The sequence below is a fragment of the Carlito syrichta genome, unplaced genomic scaffold (assembly GCF_000164805.1).
Source record: "Carlito syrichta isolate Samal-C Ts95f unplaced genomic scaffold, Tarsius_syrichta-2.0.1 Scaffold303195, whole genome shotgun sequence".
NCBI lineage: Eukaryota > Metazoa > Chordata > Mammalia > Primates > Tarsiidae > Carlito > Carlito syrichta.
Window position 1 is genome coordinate 513067 of NW_007247291.1, and position 15663 is coordinate 528729.

Genomic DNA, 15663 nt, shown 5'->3' on the forward strand with positions numbered 1-15663 from the left:
ACTGACTGGCTTCCTGGGCCTCACCCGAGCTACTTGGTAGGGGTACTTCCCCTCCCGCAGTCAGTCTGGTACCCTTACCCGTGGTACAGACTCTGGTCCCTTCCTCTCTCCAGGCAAGTACTGAGACATGCACACCTGAAAAAGCAGTACTGCAAACACTTCTCCATCATCTGAGTGAATTGATGAAGCTTCTGCGGTATTAAGCAATCCATCATAACATTTGTGACCGGTTAACTTTAATTTGTCAAAATAAATCTGCAGTATTTTGCATGTTAGTAATACAGTGCTGGTATTGACAGGTAAAATCATCTGCTTACATAGAAACCTTCATTTAGGAGCACACCGTAGGAGGGAAATGGATACACAATAAAAGGCAAATGCAGGCCAAGCAGCGAGCCCCACAGCGTAACAGGCTGGATGTCAGATTTGAGGATTATCTAATACAACTGTTTAGCTGCCAATCTGATCAAGGGGAAGGTCTCAACCAGGCGACAACCAGAAGGGAAAAACAGATTCTGCATTTTTGTAGAGCGGTGACCGTCGTGCCTTCAACACCTGGTTGAATCAGTTCATCAGCATCAAAATTCAATTCCAGTTCCAAGACACAGGAGAATTTCACCACACAGCCTATACAGCCCCCTTTCTCAGTGGCCCGCTCTCACCCCCATCCTGCCATCAACACTCTCCCTCCCAAAAGAAGACACGACGTGGCTTTATTATTGCAGACAAGCTTCGTAAGTGAATAAAGAATGCATACAAAATAGCATTTTAACTGAAGTCATACAATGAAGTCTCACTCTTGTTTATTATACAATGAATTGATAAAACAATCATTTCTAGTATATATCTTTTTTTTTTTTTTTTAAGAACTAATACTTTCAGGGTTCTGACACCACATTCTAGCCTGAGGGTAGGGCCCACACCTGTCCCTACTGAGGACTGCTCCTTGGACCACTGTGGAGGAAGCCTGGGCTGTCTGAATCGTGGAGGATTGTGACTGTCAGCCCAACAAAGAGAGATGACAGGTCGCAGCAAGCAGAGCCAGGACCCAGTCTTGGGTCTGCATGCCAGGAATTGTGGGCTTCCTCCAAATGTGGTCACTGCCCTCCCAATCCAGGCTTCAGCAGGGCCATTCTTGGGCCTTCCTTTCACAAGACCTTCCAGTAGTCCACACATAATGCTCTACATATTAAAAACAAACCATTTTTTGTACTGTGGATAAGAACAGTTGTAACAAAGTCATAGCTACATATTTTTCTCTACATTTTGTTTATTGAGACAAACTAATTAAAAGGCACAAACATAGGGCATGTTTACATGGACATTATAACAAACATATACATTAAAAGTGTAGGAATGTGTTGCCTTCCTGCTAAACAGAAAGTTCCTAAGCTTTTATATATACAAAAGTTGTACAATTTAATGTCCTAAAGTACAAAAGATCATTTATAAAATTATTTTACACTAAGTACTATTTATTTTATTTTTTACTATGTAGTTCAACCCCCTAGAACTGTTTTGTATAATGACACACAGATACCTGTCCCTGATGTAGGAAGTCTGCCTCAGATGCAAGGTATTATGATGCTTGAACTGACACAGTGGGGTATAAACAGAAGTCATCCAGTTTGATAGTCAGTCCTGCAAACATTCTGCAAGATTAACACAATGAATTTCCACTTCTCTTAATTGCAATGATTAAAAAATTTTAAAAACCAAAAACATATTGCAACTTAAAAAAAAAACTCACAGCGTCTTGGTTTTAGATAACTTTTTTTTTAAACACAATGTTTTAAAAACATGAATGTGTGGCATGATGGAGTAAAGAGTATCTGTTTCCCTAGCTTTTGGTTTCTACTTTATGTACAGAGATAAAACATCCTGCTAAGAAATAAAAAGCACATGTCTTAACGTGCACAATCATTGCTGGATTTCCACAGGGAGTGCAGACAGCTGTCTCCCTGAAAACACCACAAAGCTGATACAAGTGTTTTCTCAAAGAAAAAGAAAAAGTGATGTCCATATTTACAAAGCTGAACAAATCTGCACAATACTTGATTAAGAAACGGAAGGAGAAATTAAAAAAAGATACACTCTGCTTGTTCTGAAGGGGCATACTACCTAGTTAGTGGTTAGAATAAAAACTGTATACAATTTAATATAAGACATAAACTCTAGTGAGCAACTAACACATCTGTCCCTGTTGAAAGATCAACAGGCTCTGATTGGGAGAGAGAGGGGCATGTCACATCCCAGTGCCTCCAGCGTCTTCCAATTTAAAGCAATATATTTGAACGGTTCCAAAGTACTCCTTGGCTCCGCAACAGGAGTCCCATTGGCCTGTTTGTTAGGAGCCTGCCTGTCCGCACACTTGACTTCTCCTGTCAGTTGCGGCCTTTTCTTACCAAAACACAATTTGTATCTTTTGTGTTTTTTGTTTTTTTTGTTTTTTTTTTAGTTTTTTAAAAAAGTCAACTACAGTGCTATATTCCATCAGGATTAATATGCTGAGCAATATTTACATCTCCAAATATCAGGTCACAATCCCTATTATATGTTGAAGTTAGAATGATAAATTATCATATGCTTTGCATATCAGAGCTGGTATCACCTTTCCCATAGGGAATGCTGCCTGAAATTAACATATTCCCAAAGGTAAAATGCATATTCTCTGAAATGCATTTTATTATGACAATGCATGTATTTCCTCATAAAAACAATAAACACAGACAATTCGACACTAGCTCTCAATCTGTGGATTTAGAATTTCAGGTTAAAATCAGTCATCCACCTTGTATAGGGAAAGTAGTTCTGCTAGTGTTTAGAATAAAGTGATTTCTTGGGATTAGAAACAGTAATGCTGCTTTTTTTTGTTTTGAAATGGGTTTTGCTTTTTCATGATTGATTTTAATTCTGGCATTCCATCTTGCCAACTACTATTCTTTTTAAGCAATGCTGTCAGCTAAAAGGAATTTCTGATTAAACTAAAGTGGTCCAGTGATAAGTTACATACACACCCTACTTTGAACAATCCCAGCCAAATTGGTGGAAAATGCTACTACACTCTTATTAACTAATGTAGTAAAATTCCCAATTTCATGGTTTACTTTTTGCTTTAATCAACTAAAAGTTAAGTTGCTGGTAAATATTTCCTTTAACCCATATTTTGATTTTATAATACTGTTTACCAAGGCGGTGATGTCGGCAAAGCTTGGGGCAAGAAAGGCATGCTCTCTACAGGCCTCATTGCTATGTTGAGAGGGGCGGCTAATGTCATAGGAGTGGGGAGATTCATTGGAGATGTGATTGTGACAGGGTGTGCTATATTCACTGGGGCAGTGACTGGGGTGGGGAGGTTGACTGGGGTAGTGAGTGTCAAAGGAGAGGTCATGGATAATGGACTGGTTATAGTTACAGGATGCCCTATGTTCATTGGGCTGGTTATGTTAACTGCACTTGAAACATTTACTGGACTTCTCATGCTCATTGCAGCTGCCACTGTGACTGGGTTTGACATAGTCCCAGACGACACAGAGGATGTTATATTGAATGGAGTAGTGAGAGTCACAGGTGTCGTAGCAGCCGTGGAGGTTTGGCACAGGTTAGCAGCTTCTAAAATAAGAAGACAAAAGGGACTTTAGATTTTCAAAACAGTAAGCGAAATTCACAATTTCTGAATCAATTTATTTTCATTAAAAAGGACAAACATTTAATAAATCAAATTACAGTTTTCTACTAAGTGGTCAACAGGAAGGGAGAGTCCATCTGAGCTCAAGTCTGGGGGCCAGGGATCCCATTGTGCGAATTACCTTTCTGATGCTATACCTCCTGCAAGGGCTTGGGCAACTAGGTTAGCCTTGCACTTTTAGTTTCAAGTTCAGATTTACTTATCTACTTCACAGTGATACTGAGAGGATCAGTTAACTTCTGCAAGGCACTCTGGGGGGCAGACATACCAAGAAGGGCTAAATGCTCTCACTACTACTTCACATAGTTCCTCTGAGTTCTAAAGACTTTTCCTGAGAAGAGCCAACCACTAGCAGGCCTGGCAAAAGTGCTTGTTTACACAGAGCTGGGCCAATGGTTACACAATAACAGATAATCAGAAAAATCTTCTCATAAAAGGACACTGTAACCAGCAGACAGAGATGTGCTTACTCAAAGATACCTATGCTCAATTCTTCTTAGACATGAAGCCACATTCTGTTAAGGTTTTTAAAACACACAATTAGGGAATGATAAACAAGCTATTTAGTATCATGTTTATTTAGGAATATCATTCCAATTAAATAATCCTGTTGTTTCTGGTTATGTTACTTAAGAAAAAAGGGCCAGGCATGGTGGTTCACGCCTATAATCCCACCACTTTGGGAGATGGAGGCGAGAGGATTGTCTGAGCCCTGGGTGACAGAGTGAGACTCCTACTCAAAAAAAAAAAAACAAAAAAACTCCTCAGGAGGTTTCATGTTCTCTTCACTCCCATTTCCTCTTCTCTTTCTGATGTTGATATTCTCACCTACTTTATGCCTATTATCGTCACTTAACTGCACATATGACATATACCAAGCACATCAAGAACTAACCAGGCAAGAAGACCCTGCACTGTTTTGGGGAACCTTGGTCCTTATTATCCAGCAAAACTGAGGCACTTCTTTATTTTTTTTTGAGTTGGAGTCACACTGTCACCCAGGCTGGAGTGCAGTGGCATGCCCATGGCTACCGCAACCTCTACTTGCTGGGCTCAGGCGATCCTTCCACCTCAGCCTTCCCAGCAGCTGGAACTACAGGCACGTGCCACCATGCCCAGCTAATTTTTTGACTCATTGTAGAGATGAGGTCTCGCCAAGTTGCCCAAGCTGGTCTTGAACCCGTGGGCCCAGGCAATCCTCTCACCTCGGCCTCCCTAAGTGCTGGGATTATAGGTGTGAGCCATGGTGCCTGGCTGACACTTCTTAAAGAAAACTTCCCTCCAAGATGACACCCCCCCCAACCCACCCCCTCAACAAATTCAGCACTACCTCTGGTGTGCCAGAAAATGGCAGTAAGGAGACAGGTGGATTGGCTGTGATGTGGCTGTCCAAACGGAGAAATGCTTAAAACTAAAAACAGAGGTCTGCACATGATTCACACACAGGTCAGATCATCTCAAGTGGAACTCTGAGTCAGACAGCCCCTCCTTGATCAATACAGTGTAACTGGCATATTCCATACTCCATATTAGGGATTCTCAAATCTGGCTAAGATAAAAGTCATCTATCTAGGGATTTTTTTTAAAAAATGGATTCCCAGAAAAGTCAATAGTGAAATTTAGATGGAACTTGGGAAATGAATATTTTTAAAAAGCTTACTAGGTGATGATATGATTGTTAACCGTGTTAGGGAACCTGTATTGCCTTACTTAGGCCTAATAGTTAAGGGAACATAACTGATTCAAGTTTAGGTTTTCAAGTCAGGAGTCTCCTCTCCCTTGAAATGTGACATTTACTAACATGAATATAGAGGTTCCTAACATTAGGTCATTTCCAGAGAGATTCAAGCTACTATGAATCAGAATACAACAGCATTTTGTTTCATGGAGGTCAGAAGATGAGCCAAACAATTAAGTCTTATTGTGCAAGCAAACTGAAATACAATACCAAATAGAGGAGTGCAGACAAAATGAGAGAAAACCAACACATCTCTGAGGTGCTGATAGCCTTGCTAAGGATACTCTCCTCCTGCTTTCCCAGAGGAGTCTCACTCTCTTGTGTGCTGCACCCTCCCCATTCCGGCTCCTCTTCCATGTTTTCTTTTTAATCTAACAGTGTCCCTTTACTATGACTTAAACATGTTTACTACTCCTCATCTAAGTAAAATACCCTTCATCATATACTTTCAACCCACCATCCAATAATCATAACACTGCACTTTTTTGTTCCACACCACCAGCACCCCCCTCCCCACTCCACTCTTCTACCACGAAACACTATATTAAAATAATGGCAAATCTTCATTTGGAAGACAGGAACATGCAGCCCCTGAGGAAGGGTGGAAAGTCCATCTGGATTGCTGCACTCTTTTCCTCCAATGCCAGTAGATATATAAAAAAGGATGCTATTTCTTTTATCTTTATCCAAGCACAGGACGTTTAGAAGGGGTCTAAGGAAGGGAATACCCACACTACATGAAGGCAAAAGACAGAAGAAACTATACAGCAAAGGAATTACAGATGGAGGAGCCTCTATGTAAAGATTCCTTATCATTTAAAAAGAGTAGGACTAGCTGGGCCCGGTGGCTCAGCCTGTAATCCCGCGCCTTTGGGAGGCTGAGGTGAGTGGATTGCCTGAGCCTGCGGGTTCGAGACCCGCCTGGGCAGTGAGACCTCATCTCCACAATATATCAAAAAATCAGCCGGGCGTGGTAGCACATGCCTGTAATTCTGGCTACTCGGAAGGCTGAGGCAGAAGGATCGCTGGAGCCCAGCAGGTCAAGACTGCGGTGGCCGGTAGCGGCCACTGCACTCCAATCTGGGTGACAGAGTGAGACTCCAACTCAAAGAAAACAAAAACAAACAAACAAACAAAAAAAGAGTAGGACATGGCAGTGGTAGAGGAGGAAAGAAGGAATTTACAAAATTTGTCCTGTGCCTAGTGGCACAATGACAAAACAATTTACTTGAAATGGCTGCACAGTAGTCCAGAAGCCAAGCCTGTAACTAGTAAGTTGAAAAGGGCATTGAAAACGGATACTCCAACTGATTCTTTATAAGATATACATGAGAGAAAAGCAAACCAGTCTCAATTTTTGTAACAATTACAGTAAAGATCCCAACAGCAGAAGTATAGACATACTAAGCTAAAGTTGGTCACAGCAACAGAAGGAGATTAAGGGTGAGACCAAGAGAAATGGACATCAGCACTACAGAGCCTGAAACAAGTAATAAGTAATACAATGTAAAGAGCAAAACAGCACACTTGTACAAAATTGAATTAATGTATACATGGGTATTTCATTCACCTCTAAAAGTGGGAATGTTTTAGGAAGGAAAAAAAAGGAGCCCATAATGCATGGAGGTTGATATCAAAATGAATATAAAAGTGAAACTCAGCACAGAAAAGAGCCAAATTTGACTCCAAATTTGTAACAAAAGTAAGTTAAAAGAAAGAACATGATAAAAGGTACTAAGAACTTTTATTTCCTAGTAATAAAAACTTACCAGACACTTTGTTGGCAATGGCTAAAGCTGATATTTCCCAGCATACAGTATTTATGTTTCCATTAAGCTAGATTCCCTAACCTGTGGCTTCTCCACTGTGATCACTTGGCATACTACATGAAAACACTTCTCTAGCCATACTTGGAAAACTAGAAGCTTCATCTTACCTTTCTTCCTTGCCTTGACAGCTTCTTCCCACAGTCTCAGTGTCTCTACCTGCTTCCCTGGCCAGCTTGTCACATGCTGCTGCTGCTGCTGCTGTTGTTGCTGCTGCTGCTGCTGCTGCTGCTTCTGGTTGCTAGTCTCCTCACTCATACAAGCTATTCCAAAGACAAACCAGAACACTGTGTTTACCATGAAAAAGTGTGGCCATTTTTTCAAAACCGACTCCTCATGCCTCTGTGATCTTTACCATGCAACCTGATAGCTCTTAATAAATGCATCTTTTTCCTGCTTGTATCTACATTGGTCAAAATAAATTAACTGATTAAAAAATCTAGAGAACTAGGGAAAAATCAATATAAATGAAAGAAACAATTTTTCGCTATATTAAAAAGTGTCTTTAAAAATGGAAGTTTGGCCAGGCACGGTGGCTCAGGACTGTAATCCCAGCGTTTTGGGAGTCAAGAAAAGAGGACTGTCTGAGCCTAGGAGCTCAAGAACAGCCTGGGCAACATGGCAAGACCTCGTCTCTACAATTAAAAAAAAAAAACAACCAGATGTGGTGGTACACCCCTGTAGTCCCAGCTACTTGGAAGGCTTAGGTGGAAGGATCGCCTGAGCCAGCAGGTCGAGGCTTGGTAGTTTTCATGGTGCCACTGCACTCTAGCCTGGGTGACAGAGTGCAACTCCTTCAAAAAGGAAGTTTGTTAATATTAATATGGACTTATCAATGTTCATCAAAATATCTAATATATTTTTTATCTGACCACAATGATGTATACTAAAAGCAAATCTTTGAAAAGTTAAAGTACAACATGCTAGGTAATAAATCCAGTGTTCTTACAAAGAAGCAAAACTGGATGAGATTAAAACATATTAAGCTTTCTTTCCCACTCATTTGTGGCCACCTATTTTTTGAGAATTTGATGTTTCTGTGCATAAAGTACATATGTAATAGAATACAGGATTAGAAAAATGCTTTCTTCTAGTGGTTAGGACAATCTTAGAAGAAAGAGCCTGGGCAAATGCAAGTATTAAATTTTATCCATAAGTCTCTGGAATAGTCTATGTTCAACTATTCAATTTAAGGCAAGCAAAACATTTAAACCTTCAAGTAGACATGATAACATATTTATCTGCAGATATGGGTTTGAAAAGCAAACTTATTAATACTGTTTTTATCTTATTAATACAACCAGGAGTTAGGAGATACTGAGACTTGAGAATCTTCCTAACTTTAAATAAAAACAATTAGAATCGCCTAGCATAAGCTGTAGCTTCCCAGTGTGGCTTCTGTTGTCTCAATTTGAACACACTAGAGCTTTTTATTCAAACCATATAGAAGATGAGATGCACTGAAAAATAGCTATGGGGAAATTTTGCTCTTCTAATATGGATATTATTAGTAGACAAGCACAGGATTGAAAGCAAAATCAGTGGAGAGTTTATCGATGCTGTTTGCATATATGCACATAAAGCACACAGTTCTGACATTCATATACTCTCTCCACTGTTGCCTGTTTGCACTTTGGTAACAGGAGTAAACATGTAAGATGAACATTAACACAATCCTGAAACCATAGTGAAAATCCCTTTGATAGCATTACAAAAACATCCAGATTTCACCAATCTGAAATGCAAAAGGAGTAAAATTTGAAACATCACCTACTTTTACTGATGCCTTGTTTACATGTGTTACAGTTGATGCTTTGGCTCTGCCCATGCGTCTTTAAGTGGCTGGTGATGTATGCTGCACTCAGGAGCTTCCCACAGATGTTACACGATACCTTGCCTTCATGGCGCACCATGTGTGTCCGCAGTCTGTCTTTGGTGGCAAAGGCAGCAGTGCATGTCTGCATGAGGGAGGAAAACTTTTTTTAAATATAGACTATCCTGTTCTACTCATTTTAATGTATGTTATATTCTATGCATTACCCTACCCACGTCAGCAAGCTGACAAAGCTAGTTGAATTTTAATTGCATATATTACCTAGAATCATAATCAAAATAAAATACTTGATACATTTTAGACCCTTCCATTTTGGAGGAAGAAAATACACCAACACAGAGCATCAAAAGGATGTAAGCTTTAGAGTCAGTTAAAACTGGATTTAACTTGAGCTCCACAATTTGCTACACAGTGTAATGCTAAACAAGTTAGTTAATCTATCTGAATTTGTTGTTCTTCATCTGTAAAATGGGGATAATAATACCTATCTCACAAAATTACCAGTGGATTAAAAGTCTGGTACACATAGCAGGCACTCACTCCGTGACACTAGCTTCCTTCTTCTAATTAGATCTTAGAATTCATATCATTTACTTAATAAAATCAGTCATTAACAAGCTTAACTGAAAGGAGCACTAAATGACTTCTAGCAACAAACTAGAATTACTGATGCCTAAAACAGTTCTTTGATTTAGCAAAAGTCTTAACCATTTCGTTATTACTGATGACAAATAAAATCATTAACCTGATTAGAGTCTCAAACAACTAGAAAATGCTCCAATTTGGTAACAGCAGAAAAAATCTAGTAAAGTGCTAACATTTGGGAGAAATATTCATATTTCTTCCTATTACAGTTAAAACGTTTTCAACTGTCAAACCAGAAATTAATTTAAAACCTTTTATTCTTTTATTCATTTCAATTACACAATGACCTTTGCAAGACTATACATTTTTCTCTTGTAACAAAAAATGCTGTTGCCTAGGGAAAGGGAAATATAGCTTAACAAAAAGAAAGCACTTAAATTTTTTTTTTTTTTTTTTGAGTTGGAGTCTCACTCTGTCGCCCAGACTGGAGTGCAGTGGCCACTCCCGGCCACCGCAGCCTTGACCTGCTGGGCTCCGGCGATCCTTCCGCCTCAGCCTTCCAAGTAGCTGGAACTACAGACGTGCACTACCACGTCCGGCTGATTTTTTGATTTATTGTAGAGATGAGGTCTCGCTGCCCAGGCGGGTCTCGAACCCGTGGGCTAAGGCAATCCACTCACCTCAGCCTCCCAAAGGCGCGGGATTACAGGCTGAGCCACCGAGCCCGGCCAGCACTTAAATTTTTAAATGATCTTGCCTTACAGAGATAGAAGCTGTCATTTATATTTTATAAAGCCAGAATGCAAATGGGCCATATTTACTCAAGTCAGTAATTTTTTTTTAAATGGCAGCTGCTATTTTTTATTGACACATTGTAATTGTACATATTTATGGGGCAGCTGCTATTTTTTATTACTTATTTTTTAGAGTCAAGGTCTCACTCTGTCTCCCAGGCTGGAGTGCAGTGGTGTGATCATGGCTCACTGTAGCCTCTACCTCCTGGGCTTAAGTGATCCTTCCGTCTCAGCCTCCCAAATAGCTGGGACTACAGGTGTGTGCCACCACACCCGGCTAAAAGTCAGTGATTTCTAAGACTATTCAAGAATGGTGAGATTTGACTGGCTCAGACCTTCTCGATAATGTGCATTAAGTGCTACACTAATGATAAGTCATTTTAACTCTTACTTGGCATTTGAAGGGTCTTTCTGTTGAATGGACATGTTTTACGTGACAGCTTAAGTGGTCAGGCCTGTGAAAGAGAGAGTTTCAACAGAAGATGTAATAGAACACACATAGAGAAATGTTACTTATGTGATGCTTACATGCTTGGCAGAAGGGGGAGGCATTTTAAAGAAAACCAGCAGAATTACCAACCCCTTCCCCCAGTGCAAGCCTCCTTACCTCTCTTACCATAAACAAAAGACTTAGTCCTCTATCTGTCCATTTTCTCTCCCAGTCAACATCAAATGTATTAGGTCTTGATTCTTTTTTTTTTGAGTTGGAGTCTCACTCTGTCACCCAGACTGGAGTGCAATGGCCGCTCCCGGCCACCGCAGCCTCGACCTGCTGGGCTCCGGCGATCCTTCCGCCTCAGCCTTCCAAGTAGCTGGAACTACAAGCCTGTGCTACCACGCCCGGCTAATTTTTGATTTATTGTAGAGATGAGGTCTCGTCAAGTCGCCCAGGCGGGTCTCAAACCCACGGGCTCACGCAATCCACTCACCTCGGCCTCCCAAAGTGCTGGGACTACAGGCTGAGCCACCGAGCCAGACCTTGAGTTTTTACAATTACAAAATACCTAAAGTTTTAGTCCTGACACTCACCAGAAACAGCTCCTATTACATGAACTCTAAAAGCTTTAAAAAATGAAAATCAGTGAAATGTTGGAGCCCACAGAAAAATGGAAGAACATTTAAAAGTTATATTAAGGGCCTGGCATGGTGGCTCATGCCTAAAATCCCAGCACATTGGAAGGCCGAGGTGAGAGGACTGCCTGAGCCCACAGGTTCAAGATCAGCCTGGGCAACTTGGCGAGACCTCAACTCTACAATAAATCAAAAAATTGTCCAAGCATGGTGGCGCATGCCTGTAGTTCCTGCTACTAAGAAGGCTGATGCAGAAGAGTTCACCTGAGCCCAGCAGGTTGAAGCTGTGGTGGCCATGAGCAGTGTGCCACTGTACTCCAGCCTGGGTGACAGAGTGAGACTCCAACTCAAAATAATAATAATAATAATAATAATAATAATAGTAAAAAAAAAGTTATATTAAGAGTATCCAAGGTCATACTAACTTCCAGGAAATAAGTTTCTTTGATTTGTGCTGTGAACCTCATGTCTAATTCCCAAATGAATTGGAAATTGGTGGTTTTGCAGTGGTAAGTATTCTTGTACCAAATAAAGGCCTGAGTGCACCACGGCACTTCTTAAATGAAGTAATAGGTTAATCACTATGTCACCACCTGACAACCACACCAAACTGGAGTTAGACCTGGAAGCATAATACTTATCCGTCATCAATCTCTTCTAATAACACAGGCCTGCCTACATCTATTCTCACATAAACCTTCTAGATTACACAGAGTCAAGACTGAAGTTCAACGATACCATAATGAAGCAAAGCAAAGCAAAATGCAGTACCTCGAGAAGCCTTTCCCACAAACACTGCAAGTATAGGGTTTGGTGATGCCTCCTTCATGAGACCTCACATGGTAAGTCATTCGATCCTTCCTCTTGAAGCGCTGATTACAAATAGGACACTCGAAGGGCTTCTCATCTGAATGGGACAGCTTGTGCCGATTGAGATGGTACACATCTCGGAAGGCCTTCCCACACATCTCACAAGCATGGTTCTTCTTGACAGGCTTACTGGGTTTCTTGACAGACTGGGTCACGGGCATAGCTGTGGTACTGGCACTGCTACTGGGGTTGGTGCCCGAGGAAGATGTAGTGACTGTTGACAAGATGCCTGCAATAGTGGAGACCAACGAAGTTCGGCTGCTGTCCCCAGCGATGGTAGAGATAAGGGGAACCACCGTGGTGGGGGTTTTCTTTGGCCGGGACACCAACTTGATCCCTGTGTGGCAGGATTCGTGGCGCCTCAGGTGATAGCTGTCCCTGAAAGCTTTACTGCAGTAAGTGCACACAAATGAAGTTTTGGGTTTTTCTTTTTTAATTCCAATGGCATCCTTTAATGTTTCTGGTGCAGCCTGAGGTTTCTGAGTGATTGGTATTGGAAGCAATGGTTTCTGATCAGGGGGCTCCACAGCAGAGCTCAGGAGGGGCAGCAAGCTGTTCTGGGCTGCCTGCTGTTGGTGATGGGAAGCTTCATGGGCCTAAAACCAAACATTTATACTTCAGAAACTCAGGCTCTCATAATGACCTTCAAAACCCAACATGCTCAGACAACAGAGACCAGAAGAAACAAAGAGCCTATAAGCTACTCCCTGCAACAGAAATACAGCAACCACCTAGTTAGTCTTAAACCACCCACTACAAAACACTGAAAAATCACTGTGCAGACAAAACTCTTGCAACTAAGTTGCTGACAGTGATCTTGCTTTTAAACAGCTGACTAAACTACACACTAAGTGGTTCATAAGGGTCATACCAACTGATGAAATCAGTCTGTATTAGTTGGTCAGTGCCAAGACCACGTTTAAAAAACTTGTCAAAAAAATTACTTGTTTATTAAGTATTTGACAGTACCTTACCGCAGCAACACACAAATACATGCTCTCATATATATATATACAATGGTATAATCATCTATTTCTCTACTACCTAGGGAAAAAAATGCATCATGTTTCCCCTTTTCTTTCTTTTTTATTTTTTGAGTTGGAGTCTTACTCTGTCGCCCAGACTGGAGTGCAGTGGCCACTCTCAGCCACTGCAGCCTCGACCTGCTGGGCTCCTTCCACCTCAGCCTTCCAAGTAGCTGGAACTACAGGCGGGTGCTACCACGCCTGGCTAATTTTTTTGATTTGTTGTAGAGATGAGGTCTCACCAAGTTGCCCAGGCGGGTCTTGAACCCGCAGGCTCAGGCAATTCACTCACCTTGGCCTCCCAAAGCATGGGATTACAGGCTGAGCCACTGAGCCCGGCATGTCTCCCCTTTTCTATCAGAAAACTTAGTGTTTGAGGAAGGGGGCTGTTGCTAAGTGATGAAAGAAATCTAGTTCTCTGAATACATATGCTAGTTGTTAACTTTAAGTTTTCACTTGTCTACTAAAAGATGTGGTTGAAAGGAAACCTGCTATTAATCAATCTTTGAAGGTAGCCGATAGCAAAACACCTGTCAGTTGTTTCTCAGGTCATTTAACGTTATACTATAGTCTGCATCCTTTAGCAACACTAGCTGTTCAAATCCTAAACTCTCAAAGACAGACTAAGGAAAAAAACCAAACTATAAATACTTATATTCCTTTCATGCTCATCTTCTTCCAGTAGTTGTAGTTTTCAGTAAGTATTAGACATTGAGTGTTATAATGTGCTCCAAAACCAGGGACTAGACATTTTCTTTAGCTGCACTGAAACCAAAATTTCATTATGGACAGGTTCTTGATATTTATTAATAGTTAATCTCTTGGTTCTGATTATTTCAAAATTCTCCATACCGCCATGCTGATACACATTTAGGAAATGATAGAAAAAATTCCTGAAATAGTTCTTCCAAATACGTTGTTCTTTGCCAATATTATTTTTAAAACTCTTGACAGCGAGTCCAAGCCCCTATGCTTGAGTTTTGTAATCCTAAAAGGATACATGCACTCAAGAGTGCCAAACATTTTAAACATACAATGTCCTAGGAGGGGCCCATCCCATCATATTAGATACTTTAGATAGTTATTTACCCTTCTCACTCTATAATCACAAGTCCTACAGCTAACTTGATTAAGGAAGAGAAAACCAAGGAGACACACACACACAGCTTCTCCCCAGTTGGATGAGAACATCTACCACACATTGCTCCATGTTTACTTGATGGCAGCACAAGAGCTAAGTCTGGAACTAGTCTCCCCCAAATGATTAGAAAACGTAGTATCCAGAGATATCAGCTTCAATGTGATAATTTTGATTTAATCACTCTTTGAGTTCTGGAAGCACTCTTAGAAACCGTCTGGTAATTTGTGAGTAGCTTTCTGGACTTACTGCTCATACTGAATTGTAGCTCACTTTTTTTTTTTTTTGAGTTGGAGTCTCACTCTGTCACCCAGACTGTAGTGCAGTGGCTACTCCCGGCCACTGCAGCCTCGACCTGCTGGGCTCCGGTGATCCTTCCGCCTCAGCCTTCCAAGTAGCTGGAACTACAAGCATGTGCTACCACGACCGGCTAATTTTTGATTTATTATAGCGATGAGGTCTCGCCAATTTGCCCAGGCGAGTCTCGAACCATGGGCTCAGGCATTCCACTCACCTAGGCCTCTCAAAGTGCTGGGATTACAGGCTGAGCCACCGAGTCCGACTTGCAGTCCACTTTTAATCTAATTTGTGACTCTTGTAACTGTCAGTGCCTACCTACCCAAGTGACATCAGTAGAAACATTATAGAATTTGGACTCTAATTGTACCTTTTCCAACCTCGCTGTAAATACTCAAGTTTCCATACAGTATATAAATGGTTAATAGTTGAAGATAGCTCAAGATATACAATTTCAAAGACTAACAGATCAGATAATAGGGAATGCAGTTCTTCTGGACACAGTTCAGACTTATAGCGTTTAGAGGCATTTTCAATTCTAAACAACCATTAGTACGATGGAGTACTAAAAGCACTTACTGCCATTTTACCAATTCAGATGTCTGTGGCAACATAAAGTATTTTTACAGCACTGCTGAAGCTCACTTTCACACGAGGGTCACACCAGGTCCCTGCTTCTTAGGTGAAATGCTGTAGAACCACTACAGGAATCACTCTCTGAGGATTCCTAGGATCCCCACACTTCTACATGAAGCCTTCTAAGGGGGGCACTTGTTCTCTGGGGGAGAGACAGAGTA

The 15663-nt window shown here is 41.0% G+C and overlaps 1 protein-coding gene across 2 annotated transcripts; it reads right to left on the bottom strand.

The window, feature by feature from the left end:
• Positions 1-214: 214 nt before the first annotated feature.
• VEZF1 (vascular endothelial zinc finger 1) lies at positions 215-13009 on the bottom strand. 2 transcript variants are annotated; one of them, XM_021712341.1, is made up of 5 exons: positions 12308-13009; positions 10857-10920; positions 9027-9210; positions 7363-7515; positions 215-3612 (listed from the first exon to the last, which is right to left on the bottom strand). In XM_021712341.1, the coding sequence occupies exons 1-5, from the start codon at positions 12565-12567 to the stop codon at positions 3185-3187; spliced, it is 1089 nt and encodes a 362-aa protein (XP_021568016.1). In that variant the 5' UTR covers positions 12568-13009; the 3' UTR covers positions 215-3184. The 2 variants fall into 2 exon arrangements, with proteins under 2 accessions (XP_021568016.1, XP_021568015.1); XM_021712340.1 differs by having other exon boundaries at positions 9027-9228; positions 12308-13003.
• Between the last annotated feature and the right edge of the window lie 2654 nt (positions 13010-15663).